General features: G+C 45.7%; 1 protein-coding gene across 2 annotated transcripts in view; it reads left to right on the top strand.

Moving 5' to 3' along the window:
- The first annotated feature begins 9,482 nt into the window (after positions 1 to 9,482).
- ctif (CBP80/20-dependent translation initiation factor) overlaps positions 9,483 to 24,946 on the top strand; it is a 38,178-nt gene continuing 22,714 nt past the window's right edge. Inside the window, exons 1-7 of one of the 2 annotated variants that reach the window (XM_058064187.2) lie at positions 9,483 to 9,623; positions 14,330 to 14,531; positions 14,870 to 14,947; positions 15,054 to 15,176; positions 15,510 to 15,583; positions 16,345 to 16,449; positions 16,560 to 16,638. In XM_058064187.2, coding sequence (XP_057920170.1) covers positions 14,355 to 14,531; positions 14,870 to 14,947; positions 15,054 to 15,176; positions 15,510 to 15,583; positions 16,345 to 16,449; positions 16,560 to 16,638 — 636 coding nt within the window. In that variant the 5' untranslated portion in view covers positions 9,483 to 9,623; positions 14,330 to 14,354. The remainder of the gene's footprint in view (positions 9,624 to 14,329; positions 14,532 to 14,869; positions 14,948 to 15,053; positions 15,177 to 15,509; positions 15,584 to 16,344; positions 16,450 to 16,559; positions 16,639 to 24,946) is intronic. The other variant, XM_058064186.2, reaches the window with a different exon arrangement.

Genomic DNA, 24,946 nt, shown 5'->3' with positions numbered 1-24,946 from the left:
CTGTCAGTCCAAGTGTCGTCTGCAAGTTGCCCCGGGTTTGGAGGGAAAGGCTCCGATTTCCCAGTGCCCCTGAACAGGACAAGGGGTAGAAAACGGATGATGAATGACGATAACCACAGAACCTGAAATGGTACGCAAGACATAGAAATCTTTTAGTGAACACACCGTTTTGGGTTTCAGTTTTTTTGCAGTTGCAGTTCAAATCTTATTGTTAGATTTGACTGATTATTATTTTTAATAATTACAGACTCCTTCCCATCAAACGTAGCTATACCTTTTTATGATTCCCAACAATGTACAGTAAAAACTCTACTTGGGAAAAATTCTCAACACTAAACGTGCTAGGAAGAAATTCCCGTCCCATTTCACCAAAAACCAAAGAAAATACGAACAACATTGGAAGTGGCGTCCTCCCAGAATTCCTTTGTCAGCTCAACGTGAAGGCACTAGCCACGTATACATGGACCCAAATATTCCAATTCCATTCGGGTTATTTGCTCAAACGGAAAGAATGTAACCTTTGTATACACCTCATTCCGAAAGAAAAGTGCCAATCCGAATGAATATATAATCGGATTCACAGGGGTGGAATATTCCTTTCCCCAATCCGATTGAGGTATCTTGCACCCGCTCAAACGGAAAGTTGTCAGACTGCGTTCTTCTTCGTGGTGTTTTTCTTCTTCTGTTGTTTATTGGCGGTTGGCAAGCAGCTTTCGTGTGCATTAGCGCCATCTGTGGAACAGAATCTAAACCCTTCTATACGCCATTCACAAGTCCAGTTTTATTAAAAAAAGAAAATACATATCTATATAAAACATGTGCTGAGCTTAATTATAAAATATTAGCAAGGTTGAACTTTATCTTTTCCTGTTCCCGGGTGCGTTCTTTCAGAGAATGCTGAGATATGACGTAACATGTAGCTCGAGACGTTCTTCGATTTAAAAAAAAATGGAGGCGAGCAATCGGCACTGGACTGCTGCGGAAAGTTTGTTTTTGATTCAAACTAAATTTCAAGACTGGATGAACGAAAAACTGGCAATACGGAGTTATTCCAACAAGTGAAAGAAAAACTGGAGGAAGTCGGTATCACGTGATGTTGGTGTTTACGCTTTACTGGGCATGCCCCATTGACTATTCTGGTTGATTATAGCGGCGCATGTAGACACGCGATTGGAATATTCCTTTCCATGTATATCATTGCTTTCGGAAAAGTCATTCGGAAAGATTGCATTCGGAAAGAGAAAAACTCCTCATGTAAACGTGGCTACTGTTGTGTTTGTTGTGCCCTCCCATTGGCCATCTTGGGTATCACCCAGAGTTGTCAGTGCCGAGTCTTGCCCTGGAATAGCGTAGCGTAAGTACTAGGTCATTGTTTTGAGTTTTGTGCTGTGAAAACCTGATGCCGCCCACCCTCACCCAGACTCCAGCTGCGGTGGCCCCCAGGTAAAAAGAGTTTGAGACCCCTGCTTTATAACATTATAAATGAATATGACGATATCATACATCTTGCACCTCCCTAAAAACTATTTTTTAGCATATTTCTGCTGCCTGTCATGCCCCCCAGGAGAGGAAGTACGTTTGTGTTTTACCAAGTTAAACTTAACCAAGTTAAAGTCTGTGCATCCAATCTGATAAATGTTGGCCCGACATGACGAGTACAAGCGTTGATTGAGGGCACTGGCGGTCGAGGAGAAAGACAAGTAGTATTCGCTTGCCCAAATGACCCCATGCAAAATGAAAAGGCGTGTGGGAGATGAAAATATCCTAAATGTTTTCGTCTCCGACAGCGGCCAAATGCGTGCTTGTTTGTCCCCCGCATGCGCTCATTCCGTCCAATGGCGGGCCATGTGACTCAGCGGGGGTTTTGGCGGTCACATCATCGGGATGTCCTGGCGCACCAACCATAATCATCTGCCGTCATTAAAGGCCGCTGCTTTCTCCAGGGTGTAATAAAGAGGACTTCCACAGAAACGGCGTAGAACCTTCTACAAATCACATCCCATCAAAAGTTTTACTCCGCTTTGCCGTGTGAAGACGAGGATGGCGACAATCTTTTTTTTGGGGTCGGCACGTTACTGCTCATCTGTTACCGTACGGTGGGACTGACTACCTTTTCCTTCCTCGGTGTACTAGGACCGCTAATGCTAAAACAGGTCACTCGTTTTAGGACCAGTCCTTTATTCTATTATTTATCTTTTTTTTCACTTTCTAAAACATCTTTTTTACATCCAGATATTATGATTTTTATATACATCTCGTTTACCTGCACATCATTAACATGTTCGTCTTTCAGTACATTCATTCGTTTCATTCGTTTGACATATGACATATAATTATTTAATTATCAAATAACAGTTCTATCATCCCTGTAGCTTTCCTACTTCATATTTTTTATGATTATTCTTAGGAATGTCAGATATTGGCTTCTTTGCTGAAAACCGAAATTGAACCCTTATTGTCCACTTCTCCATTTCCAATACAATATCAGCCGATGTCGATATTTGGCATGACATGACATGCTGCATGTCCTGTGGTGGAATGAACAATTATGGCAATACATCAGATACCGATATCACCCGATATTTATGCTGATATCGGGCCGGGAGCATCAGACATTCCGAGTATCATCTTCTGGACTTTCATGGGACGTGGTGCTTTCGTGGTGCTCTGACTAAAGGTACACCCCGATCCTTTCTAGTTAATTGAAGAACATCCTCATAATGATTTTGATAAACAGGCCAATGACTGTACTATAATAATAATAATAATATATATCATATCTCTTGATTGTTTTTATTCCGTTCTATGATAGTTGACTAGCTTGTTTTTTTTAACAGCACTTCAAATGCAATCCATTCAGTTAGTCTATCGCCGTTTCTGAGCCACAGTAAACGCACCATGTTGCTGCTCATCCCTGATTTAGGAATGTGGCTCTCCAAGGAAACACAATCCACGTTACAGCGCAGCAATACACACCCACAGTTAGAGGAGTTAGAGGAATCTCAGGTAGGGGGGGTTTTGGAGGTCCTAAAAGGTGAAAAAGGAGAATGGCGAAAAAAAGCGACAGAGAGAGGGACAGTGAAGGTCAGAGTTGCAGACAGGAGACCAAACTGTGAGAAACGCTCCAAATGAAGCAGCCCAAGGGAGGAGGGAAGGCTTGTAATCTCTGCCGTCACCAGAGAGGAGGAAGAGGGAGGTGGGGAGGGCTTGGACCTCGCTAGACACACACACACACACACACGCAGATCCATGCAAACAAGTCGGCCATGCCAGGCGGTTAGGTGGGAGGATGTAAGGGAGAGGGCCCCACCCTTGAGCTGGATCTTTGTTGTGTGACACAGACAGCCCACCCTAACATTCCCACCCCTAAATTTGGCCTTGAATACAATTGCAGGTTTGAGGGCGACAAATCGGACCAGGCCAGGCAGGCGGTACCGTCTCGTTCCCCCCAAAAAGTGGCAGAGGGGAGGAGGAGGGTAAGCGGGGCGTCTGCTTTGCAGTCATATTGAAGATGAATGTAGTTATCAAAAGTACATGGACGTACACAGAGTACAGGGATAGTTCCCCTTTTTATCACGGGAATGTTCCCAAAATAGCACCACAATAAGTGAACGTGTGTGTTTTAAGGCTGTAAAAAAGACAGTAACGCTTTCATTTCGTTACTCTTTTCTTTAAACACCCTCAAAAGTGTTTATGTATTTTTGTATTCTTGTCAAAACACATTACTGCAGTACTCCAAAGCTAGCAGGACGCAAGAGATGGATTGACAATGGCAGCAGCCAATCAGGGCACAGAGAACAGTGGGCGGTGCAGAGAGAGACGTCCCACAATGCAATTCTTCTTCTTTATACACTTTTAAAAAATCAGCAAAACAACAACGAGGCTGAGCTGCGATGGATGAAGGGAACGCTGGACTCCTAAAACGGCGTTTACACATGCCTTTACACATGCCTTTACATCCTGGTTTACGTCCTCGTAGATGGGACACCACCACGGTAGATGGGATGCCTACCAACACGGTAAATGGGACGCCTACTAACACGGTAGATGAGACGCCACCACGGGAGATGGGACGCCACCACGGGAGATGGCACACCTACCAACACGGTAGATGAGACGCCACCAAGGGAGATGGGACGCCACCACGGGAGATGGGACGCCTACTAACACGGTAGATGAGACGCCACCACGGGAGATGGGACGCCACCACGGGAGATGGGACACCTACCAACACGGTAGATGGAACGCCTCCCAACACGGTAGATGGGACGCCACCATGGTAGATGGGATGCCTACCAACACGGTAGATGGGATGCCATCACGGTAGATGGGACGCCTACCAACGCGGTAGATGGGACGCCTACCAACGCGGTAGATGGGACGCCTACCAACGCGGTAGATGGGACACTTAGCAACGCGGTAGATGGGACGCCTACCAACACGGTAGATGGGATGCCAACACGGTAGATGGGATGCCAACACGGTAGATGGGACGCCAACACGGTAGATGGGACGCCAACACGGTAGATGGGACGCCTACCAACACTGTCGATGGGACGCCTACCAACACAGTAGATGGGACGCCAACACTGTCGATGGGATGCCTACCAACACGGTAGATGGGACGCCTACCAACACGGTAGATGGGACGCCACCATGGTAGATGGGACGCCTACCAACATGGTAGATGGGACGCCTACCAACATGGTAGATGAACACCACCATGGTAGATGGGACGGCTACCAACACGGTAGATGGGACGCCTACCAACGCGGCAGATGGGACGCCTACCAACACGGCAGATGGGATGCCTACCAATACAGTAGCTGGGATGCCTACCAACACGGTAGATGGGACGTCAACACCGTAGGTGGGACGCCAACATCGTAGATAGGACGCCTACTAACATGGTAGATGGGGCGCCTGAAAATCTGGAAAAAATTTTGTCGGTGAAACTGGCATGTCGGAAGGAAAACGTGGGAAAAAGGACTTAATGAAATAGATTTGATGCCACACATTGAGTAAATACAAAACATCCAATATACGTATATTATTATTATGATGTGAGATGCTGTAATGGAAAAGAAAGCCTATAAATCACCACAGCTATAATCTCGGCCACTTTCCCATAAATTCATCTCCTTTTGCTGCGTGTATAATGATGGCTAGAATGCATTATTGTGGTTCCATGTAGTTACGTGTGTCTTAGACAGTGTAGTTCCACAGTAGTGGCCTGCCAGTGGGACGCTAAATGAACTGTAGAAGGATTGGAGCGCCCCAACCCGTCATCAGAGTGGGATGTCGCCTCAGAATAAACATAATAAATAGCGTGCATATATCAGTACAGCCACTATCAAGTGTGTGAGCATATGCACATGGATACAAGTGTGTGTGTGCAGCATGGGCGTGTTCATGGGGGGGGGTCAGTCATAGAGGTCATGAAAAAAAAGCGCCTCCTGGCTGCTTTGGTAGCTCGCCGCAGGCCCGCAGCCGCACACTTTTCTGCTATTAATAAACGCTGTCCGCAAAAGCCTGAATGAGAGAAGCATCTCACCAGCAAAAAACATTTAGCATGTGATGAGGCTGGCCTGCTGAGGGAGGGAGGGATGGACAGCATTCCCGTCTTTGCTGCAGGGGCCACTTTGGCCATACAACCAGATATCATATCATACATATACATATGCATATCATACATATGGATTCATTTTACAGTTAAACTCTTCCAAGCCTTTACATTCCGGCTTTTAGCAAGGCAATAATTAGCATACACTCTAAAGTTGAATGCCCTGGAACTATATATATATTTTTCCTCACGAGAGTCGCGGGGGTGCTGGAGCCTATCCCAGCTGTCTTCGGGCAAGAGGCGGGATACACCCTGGACTGGTGGCCAGCCAATCACAGGGCACATATAGACAAACAACCATTCACACTCACATTCATACCTATGGACAATTTGGAGTGGACAATTAACCTAGCATGTTTTTGGAATGTGGGAGGAAACCGGAGTACCCGGAGAAAAGCCACGCATGCACGGGGAGAACATGCAAACTCCACACAGAGATGGCCGAGGGTGGAATTGAACCCTGGTCTCCTAGCTGTGAGGTCTGCACGCTAACCATTAGACCGCCGTGCAGCCCGAGGTTATTATTATTATTATTATTATTATCAGCCTATTTGAGTTTGATTGTTGCCAATAATTGCTTACTCCAAAATATTTTTGTTTGTCTTAGAACCTCCTTCAGTGCAGAAATGTCCATATATTAACTGGTCTTAAAGAGAAGAACACACAATCAACTCACAGGCCAAATATATAGGACATATTAAGTTAACATTTCAATTACGTGGAGGTCAGGAGGACCACGTTCACCTCAGCCTTGTGTGGGATGCTGCTTAGTGAGCGCACACACACAAACACACGCACACATGCACACGCACACACGCGGTTCAGGGAGGGTCACTGAGTGAGAAGTAATTTCTGTTTAAACACTCCAAGTGGAAGTCCTCCCACTAACCACACACTTCCAGTATATGTCTACTGTATACACACACACACACACACACACACACATATATTAGGCAAGCAGGTTGGCCAACAATAGATGTGGATGGGAGCACATGATGACAGGATGACAAATATCAGCCAATCTGAAGACGACGTGAGAACGGCTTGTCAGGTCTAAGTGGTCTTACATTTATGGCCGTCTTATTGATGGCCTGGTACAGTGATTCAACTCAGGGGGTTCCACCGTAGAGAGATGAGATCAATATTCAGGCTGACAGGGGGGGGGGCACTTCCTGCTGTTGGCTAATGTCTACTTACTGTAAGATGTTGCATAAGACTCAGTGGGCTTGGTGAAGGCATCCCCCCTCCTGAAGTCCTCCTGCACCTGATATCATGACCGCCCCCTTCTACCGTCCACCTGTACCGTTCCCTCCTGGCCTCAGGACTCCGCGTGATGCTGGTGAACTTCCCTCCGTGTTCCATCTGCCCCCCCGCCACCTCTCCCACTCCCTTCCAGCAGACCCACCTACTCAACGGGTGCTTGGCCTCGTTCTCAGCAGGAGGGACTGCAGGGTGGCGGGGGTTTGGGGCTCTGGTTTCGAGGAGGCCCTGGAACACTGTTGATAATAATTAGGAATTTATGGTTACATATATTTCCCCCTTGGGCATGTACCTCTTTTCTTTGTATAGTCCAGAAGATATGAACATCCAATACACAAACAGTAAAATGTTCATTGTTGATTGATTGACACTGTCTCATCCAGTCTGTGTTATTATTATTATTATTATTGTTATTAATGTTGTTGTTGTTTCCACATAAAGCAGCTTATGTATTAGTGTATGATGCCATGTGTTTTATAATGATGATATAACAATTCTATATTTTACATTCAATGAAATTTGGCAGGTCATAAGAGTCTTATGATTTGTGTACTGCCCCCACCTGCTGGCTAGAAATCGGTCATGTTTTTGTTACCCAACAAACTGGCTGCGGGCCCATTTAGTAGTTTGCAGGCATTTCCACCCACACACACCTTCCTCTTGCACCACTTTGACCCAAAGTGCAAAACAACAACTGCAAGACTGCCGTATGAAATGCAGCCAGTCTAAAGTAATTATGATGGTGCGCGTATGATATGTATGATGGAGATATGTCCTGCAGGCCAAGGCACAGTGCACACAGTGCAGGGAGGGGCTGTGTGACCTTAAGAGCGCTGTGCTGTCCCGACTCCATCTTTATGGTTTTTGCCTTTTTATAACACACGCAGATGGAGCAACGTGGGCCACAAGCACACGGAAATATCATCATGGGCCCTCTAACTGCTAATTGGTGCCTTGGCGGTACCATCCCTCTGCTGAGGATAGAGTCTGAGAGCACCCCCCCCCTCACCCCCCCAGGCTTTTCTATTATAACATCTTATTGCGTCTGCAGTGGGAGTGTACTATAAAGTAAACAAACCATTCAGAATAAAAAAAGCCACACTAGCCGCATCTATACATTAACTTCCACACATTGTAGCAGTACTGTAGGGACCAAAGCAACACACACGTCTCCGTCTTGGCTGCTAAGTACTAAATATACACGGGAAAAGGTGACGACAACCACAGAACTGGAACTTCATATCATAATTATCCTAATAATTAGAGAATAAAGGAGTCTTGGGAGCGACTCGCTTCACAAACATTAGCGGTCACCTCTCTGCAGGTTGCCCCTTGCGAACTTCTTTTTACACTTTTATGCAAGGTGTCACTCCACTTCTCTACTCTTTATCACCCTTCATATTGTTTTAAAATAGTTTTGTTTCATAAATTGTTCTTTTTATTGAAGGTCATGTTTGTTAAACTTGTGATTGGCTGGCTACCAGTCCAGGGTGTGGCAGCTGGGATAGGCTCCAGCATACCCGCAACCCTATAGTGAAGACAAGTGATAGAAAATGAACGAATGTTCAACTTTAAAAGCATCTATACAGTTAGCAAAGGTTTTATGATGGGCAAGGTTTGACCTTGGAACAGATAATATTAATGTTATAATCTTATTTCCCATGTGACGCTATACGCTACATGGATCTGTCAGACATCGGCGGCTCTGCTGTGTGTAGTTTCAACTCCACGTTAACCCCGGGCCGTGGGTGTCACGTGAACAATGACACAAATGAGGAACAGCCAAAGGAGGAGAGGACACTGAGAGGATGCTGTATAGATAACATCCTGTTATAGTTTCCTTGGCAACAGCGCAACAACAATTTCTATCCAGGTAAGTCCTTGTTTAACTTCCAAGCCACGTGCTTCCTTCCACGTGCACGTGCATCAAGATGGATGATGGATCCGAAGAAGGGTGAAGAATCAAAGCACAGTGGAACTCAATTGGACCTCTTTGCAAGTGCCTGGTTGCAATTTTCGTAGCAACCACCAGGGGTCATGATTACATCGGGATGGTGGTTTGCTCCCCCCAGTGAGCGTCGGGTGTTTTTGGACAACCCCAACCATGCAGTACCTGCATAAACTCATGGCGTACCATACGTTATTTTAGTAACTTGTGTAGATTATTTAGTTGTAACAGAGGTTCAAAATATGAGAAAACTCCTCATTATAGAATAGTGCTGTCATGACGTAAACACTGTAAATACAATACTCCGTAAGCATATCGTTAACTAGTAATCGTAATTTCATCGGCAGGAATAAACGGGAAGGCAAAACATCTATTTTGAGAGTTTTTATTTCATTTTTACATTGGTGTATTTTAATCCACATTTTTAGTTTTGGTAGGTACTTACCATAGTGAATTGAAAGTGTACTTTCAGTCATATTCGATCCCCTGACATCGACACTGCTCGACTAAAGTGGTAAAAAAAGATGGCTGACTTCCAACAGGCGGCAGGCTGCTCTAAAACTTCATTTCCCATAATGCTCCATCCGCTTGCACGTGTCAGCGGTGGCAGCAAACCGGACTAAACGTCACATTCCTGCATTCCCTTTTCCTCCCGGTCTGCTGTCTACGTTGGAGTCCCAACTCCCAGCTCATCTCCTACTTCTTTTGGAAGAAACACACACATGAAGCGGCGGCTTTGAGATCAGGAGGTGCGCCCGGGTTCCTCCCCAGGAGAACACATCCCCAATTCGGGTGAGCATAATCTCATCGTAAGCCGGTTGCAGAAGATGTTGCCTTAGTGCTAACAAGCACACAGCCACAAAGGAGCTGGGTCGTACTTCATTATTTGCATGGATAATCGTGCAGTGGCACAATTTTATCATACAAGTTCCTTACCACGACGAGTTAAGCATTTTAATAAACAATGTGTGTTGTTGTCCAGTGGTGTTAGCATTAGCCGGTTGGTTAGCCGCAAAGTTTGCGTCAGCATTGTTGTCAGTGTTCCAGCGGTGGGTCGAGCGACACGGGCGTGTGTTTTAGTTCCACATCTTCCTCTATGCTTTCATGTGCACATCTGCGCCCACATTTGCGTGTTTACTGGTTGAAAGGTGGTCTGGCATGTTCGCTTCAGTCACGGCTAAAGGATGCGGCTCGGCGCTAGCTTCCTGTTCAGTACGGGGCGTGGTTATGGTGTAATATACCAGAGGACTGAGACTTTGCGGTTTGTTTAGATGGGTTCTGGTCACTTGATTGCCAGCTGCCTATGAATTATACTGTCATTACAAAATATTAACTTTGGTGACCAGTAGGGAAGTGGAGACATTCACTTTGCATGCAAGTGTAAAAGTAAGTTAACCATGACAACACGTGCAGAGGCTGCAGTGGCCTAGCAAACTCTCCAAACGCAGAAATGATCCAAAACAGAAAACCCACAATGATGCAAATTAAAAATGCTACAACCATCAATACACATGCATGAGAGAAATGCTGCTAGTTTACTACACTGAACATTTTGGGGGTTTGGGTGCGGGGGTCATTTTGGTGACCTTTCTTTGCAGCACAGAAACGACAATGTCATTGAAAAAAGAGAGCATGATCAAGTAGGACTTTTCTTCTCACACTGAACATTCCAAGGATTCTTGTCGCACGGGGAATGACTTCGAAAAGGAATGTTTACATGCAACAGCAAGCCACATAATGGAGACTGTCTGGATTGAAGTGAGATGTCATGTGGAACAGGAACAGGAGCAGGAGCAGGTTTCTCTTGCATAACAATTGATTGACCGATTGATTTCAAATCCACATGGAGCCGCCCCCGCCAAGTCAGATCTGAACCAGCGGCAACTAGAAAAATACAATAATCTCAGAAGTTGCACACCGCAGTTTCAATCGTTGCCGTGCATAATGTTGACATTTCAACGGATCTTGCGATGTTTTGTCAAAATCACCTCTAAAGCGGCCCAACCCGGGACCTTCTGCTAACACTTACATAGGCCTGTCAGGATAACACATTTTATGATCCTATGGTGACTTTATAGACTTTCCTCAGACATGCATTCATGTTTGTCTCTTTCAAGTTCAAGTTTAGTTCACATAAAGTTTTAACGTTGAGTGATCATTAGACCTTTAATGATCAACCTACTCGGTTGGACACTAGAAATGATAAAGTGATCCCTCTTATTCACTGCTCTGACCGTATTTTCCAATCAGCTAGATTGATTGACTGTGGTCTCCAGCCAATCAGGACCTAGAACACAAAGGGCGGGTTCTACTACCTTTGCCAGTCAGGACTGTTGTGGCTCTACATTCAGTCGGCTGTTTATGATGGCTTCCTAATATGTCGGTACAAGCTCCTAAACCCTTGGAGATGAGGAGGGCCGATGTCTTTGCTCTAGCCGCACGTCTTCAACTCTCGCATGAGTACACAATAGTTTGTTTTTATTTATCATGCGGTTAATTGAATTTGTGATTATCGTGACAGGCAGCCTTTTACACGATCTTTGACTGTTTGTTGTCTTGTCTGTTATAACATCTCCATTCACATGCAGCGTAATCCTTCCTCTGCGTTTTCGTTGCTGCTTAGTAATCAATGTATATGACCTTTGACTATTTGCTCATCCCTGAAAAAGACAGAATATACAGCATATAGTATATAGTATCACTCCTGAACCTGAAGGTAGAAGTCCGAGCCCTGTTGTTTTGCTTTTTGAAACTACGTATGGCCCTTGTGACCAATTTAGTTGAACACAACAACAACACAACCACAAATGGAAGTTACTGGCAGGTAGCGGTGGTGTCGTGTTGTTGAAAGTGGCACACACACCTCTGTCCTGGCTGCTCGAAAGAGAAGCTTTGAAAGATGACATTTTGGCGCTTTCTATTGGTTTGCATGTGAGAAGCTCAAAGGACCGCTTGTCGTATTAGCTTTGTATCAGTCTGATAATTCGGGTCTGCACGCTAAATGCCCAGGCTGTTCCGATGGTGGCTGGACCTGTGTTTCTAAATCAGTGGAGACAGTGGAAGGAACACATCTGCAAGATGGGGGGGGGGGGGATTTGAACAGTGGGGGACTCAGGCTTCATAAATAAAGCCTTGTTTGAGTGCTGCTGTGGTGTGTGGATGAGTGAGCCAATGGCAGAGTGAACAATCACAAGGGGCAGCTTTGCGAGCTGGGAAAGCTAATAATACATTTAGCTTAGCATAGTCCACGCTCATTGTTGTGGTCTTATTGTAGCTCAGCTTTTGTTTGCTGCGTTGCTTCTTTTGTCGTCATGTTACCTAACCGCAACCGCTAATAGCTTTTGCTTTGTGAAATGCTGTATAATCGTTTAGCACTGTCAGTCCAAACGGACCATCGTTAGCAAGTGTGAACGGATGTTTGTGTTGGATTGTGAAGGTGTGCTTTATTGTTGTGGACAACGAGTGAGGGGAATAAACTGTTTGGCATGTTTGCTCCGCTTGTTTCTCTCCCATCGAGCCCCTACTGCCGCATTGAGAGACAATGGCAACGTTATCCTCGCAAATGGATGCAAGCATCCCCATACACAAACATGTCAGATCCCCCAGCCCCCCATGTGGCATATGGAGGCTGCCCCCCTCACATTGAGGTCACTCAGCCCACAGTGCATACCTAATTATCTGAATTTGTTTGTCACTTAAGTCTTAACTCCTGAACCACATGCACACATTTGCCAAAGCATACACTCCCGCTGTGCTGCCTGTGCAATGATTTTCCTGACAAATACACCACATGGTGGCGCTCTTATAACCTCTTAAAAACTGGACTTTGAGAGGCTTTTTCATTGACTTTGACATTGGATTAATCATAAGCATGGGCGCTCAAAAGACATTTTTTAAAACTCATGCTTGTGTGTGTCACGGGAAATGTGTTCCGGATGTGTGGAGGACAGGAAGTGACATCAGAGTTCAGACTTGAGTTGTATGTTGCCAGTGTTATGTTATTATGATTTGTTATTGTGAAATAAAAACCCGTAAGCTAGCAACACAGGCCTGTTGTTCCGGAGTCAAGTGTGGTTCTTATCTCACAATAACAGCTACTGACACGCAATGTCAAATACTACATTACCAATTTGAATGCATCTTCTTTGAATTTGACTTCTTTTAGTCATATTTATGCTTTGAAATGCTCGATTCCTGAAATATGCATTAACAGGCCATCATAGGCCATATTTAAACCACGAAACAGCATGATTTATTATGCTTGGAAAACTGTGATAGCCTAGCCACAAAATCTGAACCTCTTAATATAAAACACTTTTAGCCCTGCCGTGTGTTTCATACATGTTTTATGTTTTACAAGGTAATGAAGCCAGCACCCAATCATAATTTACAAACTGGTTTTAAGGGTGGATACGGTAGCCCTTGTTGTGAACCTGCTCTCAGAAATAGAATAGGCCAGATTCCATCTAAAACCTCCGTGGGAGATTGTTAGGCCAGCCGGTCTGTAGTAGACCAGATTAGACGTATTAGCAGCTCTTGCTGCATGTGGCGAGACTTGGCTGAGGAGACCGAGGTCTTGTGTCTTAAACTCTGCGATGTGGGGGCTGTTCAGGTTCACATGTGACGTGAAGGATGCCAGTTGAGGTCGACACCCAACTAGATGTACTGAGAAGTGGGCCAGATGACAAGGAAACACCGATTAGCGGCTTCTGTAATGCCCCTGACATAATTTCTTTGAATGGCTCCCGGAAAAATGAACTATTTGTTATTTTGTCCCAATATTTTGAATTCAGAATTTTCCGGAAGGAGTTGTACAACAGTGGCGGTCTGAATGGATGTAGCTCAACTTTCTACGATCAGTTCCGCACAGTTCTTGACAAACCATGAGTCAGTCTTTATTCCCACTCCTAGTATTTAGTATATTAGATCCTAGGGGGATACTGCCCCCTGCTTGTCACCCCTGCTCGATTGAGGCCCGTCACTCCCATTACGGGGGTTACCAGCCCTGCTGCCAGACAATGCACGGGACTCCCCAGCGGCTCATCGGACCTCAGCAGATACCATTCTGCGTGCTCCGGGGGATGAAGCCTCTTGGCATGGCTGCTGATCAAGCCGTGATGCAAAGGAGCTTAGTAGCGATAGGCACCAGGCGAGAAGCTGATTCCCTGACGGCCACGGGTCAGGTGATCGCACACAACGTCCGACAGAAGGAGGGAGGTGGAAGAGTTAGAAAAACAATCCGAGGCAGGTGAAGGTGGTTCATGGTGACGCCGGGGAGTGTTGACCGTAGCGGAGGAGTGAATGGTGGATGTAGTTTGAAGGTCGGGCCCGTCGTGGGTGCAGAAGAGATGGTGCAGTTATGGATGCTTGTTGACAGCAGCGAGGTGATTCGTTGTTTTCGGATTATGAGGTGAGAGCTGAGCCGGTGTTATGACACAATGCGCAGTCGTATTATGCTGAGTCAGCTCACACTGTCTTTCTTCTGCTTTCCTGCACAGGTCACTCCACCGCCCCCCGGTTGCCATGGAGAGCTCATCAGTGGCATCGGCGTCATCCGAGGCTGGCAGCACACGCTCGCAGGAGATCGAGGAGCTGGAGCGCTTCATCGACAGCTACGTGCTGGAGTACCAGGTGCAAGGGCTTCTGGGAGACAAGGCGGATGGAGACTTGGACCTGGACGATGATGGGAAGGTGCCACAGGCAAGAGCTTCATTTTAGAAGGGGTTCAAGTCAAATAAATCACAAGAGATGGTCAAATATGACAATACTGATACCCTAATACAAGTACAGCAACATAACATGAAGGAGTAGTTGCCAGACCTTTATTTAAAACGTGTAGTGAAGCCTGTTATTTATTGATTTATTACAAAGCTGTCTCCAGTGATATCCACGGGGTGTCACATGCATAGGAAGGAGGTTTTTCCCTTTATGACGTCAAGAAGGCCCGCAGCTTCAAGAGTGGTCCTAAACTAAGGGCCACATTCATGTTTAGAACTTCATTAAGAAAGAACCTCCTCTGCATTGTTTCTCCCCTCCAGTGGACAGACAACTGCAACTTCAACCAAGATGGCCGCTGGACATCATCCCAGGGGAGAGATTTTTCCAAGCCAGCCATTGTGTGTATAGTGTAGTACTCTCTTCCTCACAGGATACTTTACAACCATGTAAATGTCCATTTCCCCACCGAGGGACGAATAAAGGGATATCTAATCTAATGTGCAGGACGAATGGGAGCACAGCAGTAACGGCAGCACGGGTTCCAGGCCCAGTTCTGGATCTAGGCCGGGTTCTGGCTCCCGATCCGGCAGCAGGGGACGGAACAACCAGTTGAGATGCTCCTCAAAGGTACTTGGGTCACATGTGTTTAGTGACGTTCCTGTTATTGCTGGCAATCATACACATATTTTACACTCCTGGAACGCTAGCTGGCATTGTTCCTGCATGGGTATGCATGGTCACCACATCCCGCATCCGTCGTGTCACTGTTTGGTCCTGCAATGCGAAAGCAGGCATCACCTCTATAACCTCTTGAACTCCTGCAAGACTTTGAACAATGACTTGTCTTCCTAACTTTCTTATGTTGAGCTTTGTGTCATGCGTCATACTGTATGTAAGCAAGCTATGCTATATGATGATCTGTGACCTCCTGTCTTTCCCTCCATGTCGTTTGCTGTGTAGGATGCCAACAGAGACGGCTCCTTTGATATCCTCGGCACAGACATATGGGCTGCTAACACCATGGACTCGTGCGGGTAGGTCCTGCTCATCATATGCGGCCAGCGTGCTCCATATTAAGGAATCGTGTATGTTGTACTATGTAAGGATCGGCCGATATTTGCGTTCTTTACTTTAATCGGTATCGGCCGATACAGGCGTGGGTTCGCCGATATATTTTTCCACCCCATGATTTACAGACAGCGTGTCGTGTTATGTAGTGTGCGCTATCTCCGAGCACGCACGCACACACGCACGTACGTATACACGCACACACACACACACACACAGAAGGAATTGCAGCCATGTCTGCTTATGAGAGGTCTTAAGCGTGCACAACACGAACTTTAATGATGAGAGAAATGTTAAATGTTATATATCTTACTAGATTGTGTTAGTATGATGTGTTTGTGTGTGGAGGCGGGCGGGGGGGTGCGTGTCACACTGCGGAGGAGCAGTCATCACATCGATGCTAGATAAAACTTAAACGAAATGTTTTGCACATGGTTGAATATGCTGTTATAATGCTGTTTAAGAAAGCTGAATCCTACTGTGTTAGTGTTTATATTTCAATAAATATTTGTTTAAACTTGAGACCTGTAATATTTGTTATCATTGTCATTTTTTTCATATAAATTGAGGAAGCAAAAGCAGTATCGGCCACAAATATCGGCCAAAACAAAATTGGCCATCGGCTAAGGGTGATGGAAAAAAATCGGCATCGGCCGGAAAAAAACCATATTGGTCGATCCGTAGTACTATGGACTTTAGAATGAACTATTTTGGATTGTTGTTGCAGTGGTACAGGTTGGGATATACAACCGGAGAAGCTGGACTTCAGCCACTTCCACAGGAAACACTTGAGGGGCCCGCCAAAGCATCTGCCACACATCGACAGAGAGGGGTAAGGTCTCCTGTCTTGATGTCGCCATAACATCTGCAGCCTTGTCGGCCCTGCCATGCGTTCTCGGTAATGCTTTGAAATGATCCCTGATGGTGCTCATTCTTTTTCAGAATGAGCAAAAGCAAATTTGAGGAAGATGACGGCATAGACATGAACGACCTCGAGAGGCTCCTGCCCCATCTGCGCTCTGTGAGTTGCCAGGTTCCTCCCTCGTCTTGTTATCCATCCTGATGTAACATAAAGAGTCACCATCACTAAAACATCTTTGCAGGTATTGATCAAAACTTCCCAACAGTTAACACGTCAGGCAGTGACCTCTGGTGGTCCTCTGGGAGAATACATAACAAAACCTTCCCCCCAAGCCTGATAATTGGCAGTTTAATGATGACATAATCAGAATAGGAGCATGACTAAAAAATGGCTATCCAGTCTTCTTGCTTTAGTATATTGAATCAGTAGGATGATACAGTTTCTGCAAATTGCTTTTCTTTCTTGTTAGGACAGGCTGGCTTTATTTAGACTTTGGTGACACCTAGTGGCTAACCATTGAAGTGACTTTAATCTGCGGCATAAATACTGCCCCCACGTGGTGATATGTGGGTAAAACTAGTCTAGTTCAGCTTGTGGAGAATTGTGTGTATGGATCCTAAATCAATGAACCCACAGTGTGCGTTCCACATATGTCAGCAAGGTTTTACACAAGGTTACCTTTTTTCTTTCCCTCTGCCTGAGCCTGAGAGTCTTCCATTTGTTCTGGTGCCTTCCTTGTTTTCTACGCCCTCTTGGCTTGTGGGGCCAGTATGTTGTAAAGCTTGACCCAGGACTGGTATGCATGCATGGCTATGACGGACGGTCGTTCCTCTTTGTGCCAAGAACGCCATTTCCAGTTATTCATGTAGGCCACGAATGAAGGATGGGCTCAAGATGACCTTAATATTCTTATGTTCACTGAGTACGTCATCAACAGTAAGTTGACAGCTGTCAGCATTAGGCTTGGGCATTGATTTGAACCAGCACTAACGTTCAAATTCTCCCGGGAACATTCGGACGTTTAGATTTAGATTTGTATCACAAGAAATAGCTGTGAACACCAACAATGAACAAGCCGGCTACAAAGTTTGTCATAACTTGAAAAGAAATGCATATGTATATATGTATACATGTCAGTCCAACATGATTAAATACCTCCAGATTCATGGTGGAGAAATAGCATAGCGCCCCGCCCTCGGTACGCTGCCTCAGGGAAATCAAACAATAAATGACGTCTGTCTCATTCCAGTGTAACAGAGGGTTTCAGGATGTTTATTCACGTCTCTTTGACGTGAATAAGAACGCTATGCGCTACATTCTGTTTACTAGTTAATATCATTAAAAACATCACGGCCAATTTCATACATTTTATTTCAAAAGAACTCTTATTAGTTCCCTTCATTAAAACATGCAAATTTTTATGACCCGGCCTCTTTCAATATTCGGAATCAAGGATCATAAGGAGCCGGATTCGAAACGAGGAATCAGAATGGGAATCGGAATGGTTGAAATTCAACCAATGCCCAACCCTAAACAGCAGCATCATTTAGTTGATAGGACATTTCAACGTCTGTTAAATGCATATGGAGTCATCCAACCAGACAGGACATTCATGGAGAGGGAACAGTTAAAGCTCCACCCTCTGTATTGAGTGTTTGACTCCTATAGAGCAGTTGCACAGAAAACCTTTTTAGATCTTCAAGAATCTGCACCCATTCCAGCTGTATTTCCTTGGGTTTCTGCTTCCTGACAAAACGCTCTATTTTCAATTATTTCATCCACGGCCTGCCTCCGGCCACGCCCACTTCCAAAAGTGCTTCCTAACTATGAACCATATAAGGAATTCTGCCCCTCTGTGACATCACCAAGGGGCAGTTTTACCACCTTTTCACACCGAGCGTTTTGAGCCATCTCAAAGTTCTTTCAGGGCTCACTTCCAAATGTTCCAAAGTCATGATCTGAACCTTTGGCATGGTGTAACACCACAATACAACATTCTATAACTACTTTCATAGCTCAGAAAAGTGGAAGAAGCATTTCCTATATGCAGCAATACAAATTTTATACTGACCCATCAGAAGTATATCCAAGTTTCATTATTGTAGTATTGTCCTTAGAGAAGCTGTAGTAATAATAATAATAATACATTTTATTTGTATAGCGCTTTCAGAGTACTCAAAGACGCTTTACAGTAGAGAAAAATAAATAAAAATAGAGTTGAGTAAATGATGCATTAAAATACAATATCCAAACATTCATTCAGAGTTAAAACAAGGCTAAAAGCGAGGCGGGGCGGGGCGCAGCAGTCAGGTATAAAAAGTTAGACATTAAAAATGGATTTAAACAGGTGGGTTTTGAGTTGTTTTTTGAAGGAGGGAAGGTCAGGGCAAGCACGGAGTGAATGGGGCAAAGAGTTCCAGCGGGTGGGGGCAGCGATGTAGAACCTGTCTCCCCAGGTTCGGAGCTTGGTCTTACAGGGGAGTGCCAGGAGGTTGGAGTCTGAGGACCGAAGGGGACTCGGGGGATTGTGTAGATGGAGGAGTTCCGTGAGGTGGATGGAGGGGTCAAACTGTGGAGAGCTTTGTAGGTGATGAGAAGGACTTTGAAATGGATATGTTCTTAAGATGAAAAAAATGCTGTCCAGGTTCATTGTTTATACTGTCATATACATTGAGGTATAGGTTGTCCAGACACCTACTGTACTTGTTTTGAATGACCAGCCTCGTTCTGCCTGTACCGTCCTGTCAGGGCAAGCATTACAATGCCTTACAGAATGTCAGGCACCAGAAAGGGAAGGTGAGGAGGTGAGACCAGGGGGCGAGGAACGGAGACAGCAGCCAGTCATGGAGGAGATATCCGGTCTCTGGCTTGTGAACAAAGCCATCCGACCGGGAGGAACAAAGCAAGAGCCCGGAGCTAAGATACGTGGCAGACTACTCGGCCCCTCCGTCTGGACGCGTACGTGCCGCAGAGCAGGACTTGTATTCAGAAGGGCCCTCGGGGGGGGCGGGCGGGTTAGACTCTTTGTGGCAGTGTGTGTCTGCCAGCTGTCAACTGCATTCCGCTCGCAGCATTACCTCTTAGCCGCCCCATGAAAAACACCTCACTTCTTTTTGCTCTTGCTATTTGACTTCCACTCTCGTCATCCTCCCTCCGCTCCGCTTGACGTCCTTTCATTGGTGGGCAGCGGAACAACATCCAGCAAAGAGGGAAGGGGGTGTCACGGTGACCGGTAGCCACCACCCTGTGGTCTCTTCCTGCCATTGTCCCAGCTCCTGATCCCGCACTATGCTGACTATGGACTGGCCACTTCTGCAGTGTCCAACCTGAGCCTCATCATACCTCTGCTTGGGTTTACGTCATGTGGAGAAGGATCTTGGGCTTACAGCAGGACTCGGGACCCTTTTCAGCTAAGGAGCCATTACAGCATAATCAGAGTTCTTTAAAAAAAAAAAAACACTTTTGTTTTTTATAGTTAGCTTTTTTAGCTGGTCTTAGCTGATGAGCAGCCTATTTCCGTTTAGTGGTCGTTGGCATTTATCATTTTGCCTTTTGTAGCTCTACTTGTCACCTTTACTCAGATGTCTTCCACCTCCGACTGCTGGCCTGGCATGCGTGTCACAGCGTGCAGCACAGACTCGTGCCATGTGGGATGAATTCCCAGTATATGCCATGTATCTACATATGGAACATGCCCCTCTTTTTATCTTCTTCATTTTGCGCAGAACACACCAACACAGTGCTTTGATTGTGTCAGGATGATGAGATGGCTGTCGCCGTCAGACAGCACAGACGAGCGCATCTGATCAAGTCTCGTTGGCAGCGGAGGCGGGAACAGAGGCTGAGTGCGAGAAAGCTGCTTCTGCTTTAGCGTTGGGTGTCACATGATTCCATTTCTATAGGGTGCTACCACACCCCCCAACCCCCTACCTGTCTCCCCTCCCTGGCACTTTGATCCAACAATGGCTCCATCTCCTCCTGTAGCCATACCGCCGGGTTCTTTCATGTACCTGTCTATCTGTCAGCGCTACTGGAGCACCGGCCTCTGATCACGGATATGAAATGAGACGTGGATGTCAGCACCTCGCATCTTTGCCTCTTAGCAGAAATTCCATGAATACCATTTCAGACAGTCTAAATCAGGGTTTGATCCAGAAGCAAAAATGTCATTTTAGATCGATATACTTTATACAGTCATGTGAAGACTAAGGACTCTAAGGACCCACTTCCTGCAGGTCATGTTCAAAGTCGTCAGGATGAGAAGGCATGCTTGCATACATGTAATGCAGATATTTGCAAAGTTGTATAATTATTAGACAAATGGGCAATGACTTCCGAGCACATACTATTTTTGCTCTATGGGCGGCCATGTTGCTTAGAATTTACAGACGTGTGCTTGTCAGTAGCCTGAAGGTGTGCACCAAATGTTGTGGTGTTACGGATTGAGCTATGTGAGAACAAAGTTCATCCTCTGATTTAAGTTTCCGTATTAGACTGAAGCGTAGTTCTAGTTAAAACTGGTCACATCATCGGCACGGTCATACCTGGTCTCCCTTTCTTGTCGTCTGCAATGGCGCTTTCAATTCCTCTTCCATTAATGGTCCGTTCCAAATTTTTCCATTTTGTTCAAAATGTACGTCACACCAATATAGATGCACTCTCATCTGTGCAGCATGGAAATATTTTCTAAGATCTGGAAGGCCCACGCCCCCTTTGTCTTTACTCAATTGCAATGTTTCAAATTTGACCCTTGCTTTTGGTTATGCCACACAAACCTCGAGATCACTTAACTCTGTTGTTCAAACTGTTTTTCTGGAATATTAATTGGTAGCGCTTGGAATAGACGGAGAAGCCTTGGGAGCAGATTCATCTTCACGGTCTTTATCCCAGCTAAAATCCAGTACAAGGACTTCCCATCTTTGAATATTGTTGCTAATAGCTTTGTCAACCTTAACGTAATTGGCATTTTATAGTTTGTAACCCCAAGGTATTTTATGGTTTGTGCATCCCTTGGTTGGGTGGTAGTTAAATGTTAGGATTAGTGTTTTCCTTAGATTAATCTTATATGCTGATTAGAAACCAAACATTTCCAAATGGTTTCTCAGCCTTGGCAAACTGCAGATGACATCATCCAGAAAAAGTCATAAAGTCATAAATATGAGTGCGTCTAATAAGGTTATACCAGGCTTGAGTGGGTACATCTGTCACAACCAATACTTTCAACCTAGCATCAAGGTAGTATCTGAATATGAATATAATCAGCTGTTCTACTTGTCCAAACTTCATAACTTTATGATTGTTGGTTTCTTCGCCCATTGGGAAGTTGAGCCTGCCGCGCCGATTTGTTTTCATGGCAGCAGCTCCCTCAATCGCCCCTCCACTGCGGTCGCGGCGTCCTCCCTCGTTGTTACGGTCACCTTGATGCCCCATTTATTCAGATTTTGAAATATCCTTACAGGTCCATCTGGCTAGGGTGCCATCGGACATGTAAAAGCACCATTTTGCAAACAAATTGCTGTTGTGTAACTAATAGGACGCAGTCAATGTGTGAGGTGAGTTTGGTGTGATGGTACTTTACAGAAGTGAAAGGCCTGATAATGTCCATCTCTGTAGACTGGTCTTTCTGCCAGCAGCTCATAGAAATGCTGTAGGTATGATGTAAGTCATCCTAAATCGAGGACGGCTGGTCTAGACTTTTGGAAAGAGGTATTGTTTACTTCCTTTACTGCAGTGTGAATGTGTGTGGTTCTGCCATGAGTGCCAAAAGTCACCGGACAATTTTTTGGTGTGTTTGTGAGGTTTGGCCTGACTTAACTCCATACACCTGTACTTGTAAAAGGAGTTCATGTGTTTTATTTATTATTCCTCATAGTAGTAGTAGTTTCCAGTTACAGTATACGTGTGCTGTGCTGTCATTTGTGCCTCGGCACTTTGATTTTTCCATCCAGTAGTCACCTGTGACAATCAGTACCGGGTTACTGCTTGCCCAGTTAAAGACCCGCCTCCTTGAAGCAAGCCAAAGTGCCTCTCATCGTCTCCCCAGTGTCCGCGGGACAACATGCACTAAACTTGTCAAGTAAGGAGCCCCTAAATATGGTCTCCAACTCCCAAACGGTGCACAGGCTGAGTTTCAAGCTCCTGGTTTCCATTCCGGTCTTTCAGGATATCACACCTTCTATGCACCTATGCTGCCTTTCCATCTGGTCTTGGACACACAGTCTACATTTTCCTTCTCTCCATCAGGTTGGCCATCCCACCCTTTCCTTTCATCGTGCCAACGTTTAGAGTCGCTGCCTTTCCTCCGTTCTTGGTCTTTTCTCCTTTGCCGTCATCCAACAGGAGCATAGTCTCTGCTGGCACCCTGTCTGAGAATGATGCCAGTGACGGTCATTGTTCCCCCGGGCCGCAATCGATCCGCTATGGGAAGCTAAGTCGTGAGTTGCATATTTGTTTGGGAAAGTAGCTTCGCTGTTCATCTGGGCTTGGGGCCGGCACTACGAGGGTCACGTGGCTTGTGCCACACGTACACATGTACAATGTAAACATGTACAATTCTAACTATACATGTTAGTATTTCATATGTTACACTGTTGTACACAAGATGTGTTTTATGTATTTTATTGTTCAATGGAAACCGGTCTGATTCATCCAGCCCGGAATGTGGGAAAAAAGTTGGTGTTCTTTAGTGTCTCCCTCCAGCTTTTATGTGCTCCCCGCCTTAAATTTACAATCACCCATGTTGTCACTGCTCCGCTACTCTCAACAACCAGTCCTGTAATGCCACTCCTGGGCACGTTTGGTATTTATCGCTTTTGGCCCAGTCCCCCGGCAACACCAATAAGCCAGAGTTCCAAGAAGGAAGCAATGGCGAGCTGACGCCGCGTGGTTCAGAGTTGTGATGCACTTGAAGGGACGGGAAGACGATGCACTTTACTGTCTTTAGGGTCAGTCTCCATTTCTATCCTGGGATGCCCGCTTCCTTGCTTTGCTTCCACAGTGGCATCATTCAAATGAAGGGATTAGCAATGGCGTTGAGGTCAAGACCTTTCTCGGTATGCCTGAGATATATCCATGCAGCTCGATTTTTGATTGCCTTTTTTAAATTAACTCTATATTGTTTCCCTAGAGTTGCATGGTTTCGTCTCCATGATTTTCTAGGAATACATGATTTTTCTAGGAATACTTACGGCTACGTATGCCAACATCCTGCCATTGACACGAACACATGCGAGTACATGATACAATATAAGCACCAACCATGAAGCTAACATGTTTTTGGAATGGGGGGGAGCGGAGTCCCCGGAGAAAAGCCACACACGCACGGAGAGAACATGCAAATTCCACACAGAGATGCTCAAGGGTGGAATCAGGTCTTCCTATCTCCTGACCTTGTGGCCTACATGCCAACCACTTGTCCACTGTGCGGCAAAGTAAGCCCCGTGTGATGTACGGCTGTCTGATCATCCTAGAGCACGGTGACCTCCAACTCCAAAAACAATCCTGGAAAACATTCCCGCTATCCATGTGCACCCGAACCAGCCACTTGTCCTCCTCTCCAATTGGTAATTGGTAATGCACCTTTATTTTCTGTCTGAATGTGCACTGGTGCTTTTCTGACAAACCATCGGGTGAAGGGGCTTTCTACTCTCATCACCACCCTCTTCATTCCCATTAGCACCCCGCTTGTACGCCTTGTTCAAAAGTACCCAATAGCCTCTTTCGTCTCTCCTAATGTTCGCTTTTGTTATTCAGTGCACTCATCTCCACACAGACCAAAATCTCAAGTCTTTTTGATGGCTGTGCACCAGGTCTTGCTGCCTCTTCCTGGTCGGGTTTACGGGGACTGAGGTGGCCTGGCTGCTACCTCTGGAGAGAATATTCATATTTGCAGCTGAGCGTCGATATCTTTTGTGAAGCAGATATTTGAATGCATAGCTTGTATCGGACGGTATGGGGGAAGTGTACCTAATGCGGGGCCCGCACTGCACCTCAAGAGGCCACAATGTGATGAGTCGACACTTGCCCCGATCGTCAAGGCTCTCTGAATCAGAATGATGATGGTGCAGCCACGCTTGACCTCCGGAAAAGCCATCTTGACGCTGACCCTTGCTTTTGAGAAGCGCCGCAATAAAGATGACAAGGCTTAAGGGAGGCCATAAAGTCCAGGACTGTAGCTGAGCTAGACCACAGATCATCTCCCATCAGCAAAGAAGACAACTTATTTTATTTTCCACCGCATGGTTATTGAAGACATCTCACCTATATAATTATATACTGCAGGCCCACCAGGAAGAAGTAGAACTGCATTAGTCTTGTGAACTGGCACTGGTGGCAGGCCGTCTGGTAGCCATGGTAACGACACACATTGGCGCTGGAAGTGTTCCGTTTAATTGGCAGCGCTCGTTTCCCGGCTCATCCGTGATTAGACCACACGCATCTGGAGGTGGAAGAGTCGCACATCATGGTG

Source organism: Doryrhamphus excisus, linkage group LG10 (assembly GCF_037039965.1).
Source record: "Doryrhamphus excisus strain RoL-2023G ecotype Guam linkage group LG10, RoL_Dexc_Guam_v1.1, whole genome shotgun sequence".
In the NCBI taxonomy this organism is placed as follows: Eukaryota; Metazoa; Chordata; class Actinopteri; order Syngnathiformes; family Syngnathidae; genus Doryrhamphus; species Doryrhamphus excisus.
The sequence above is the reverse complement of the archived record's forward strand: the minus strand, read 5'-3'. Positions and strand labels throughout refer to the sequence as shown.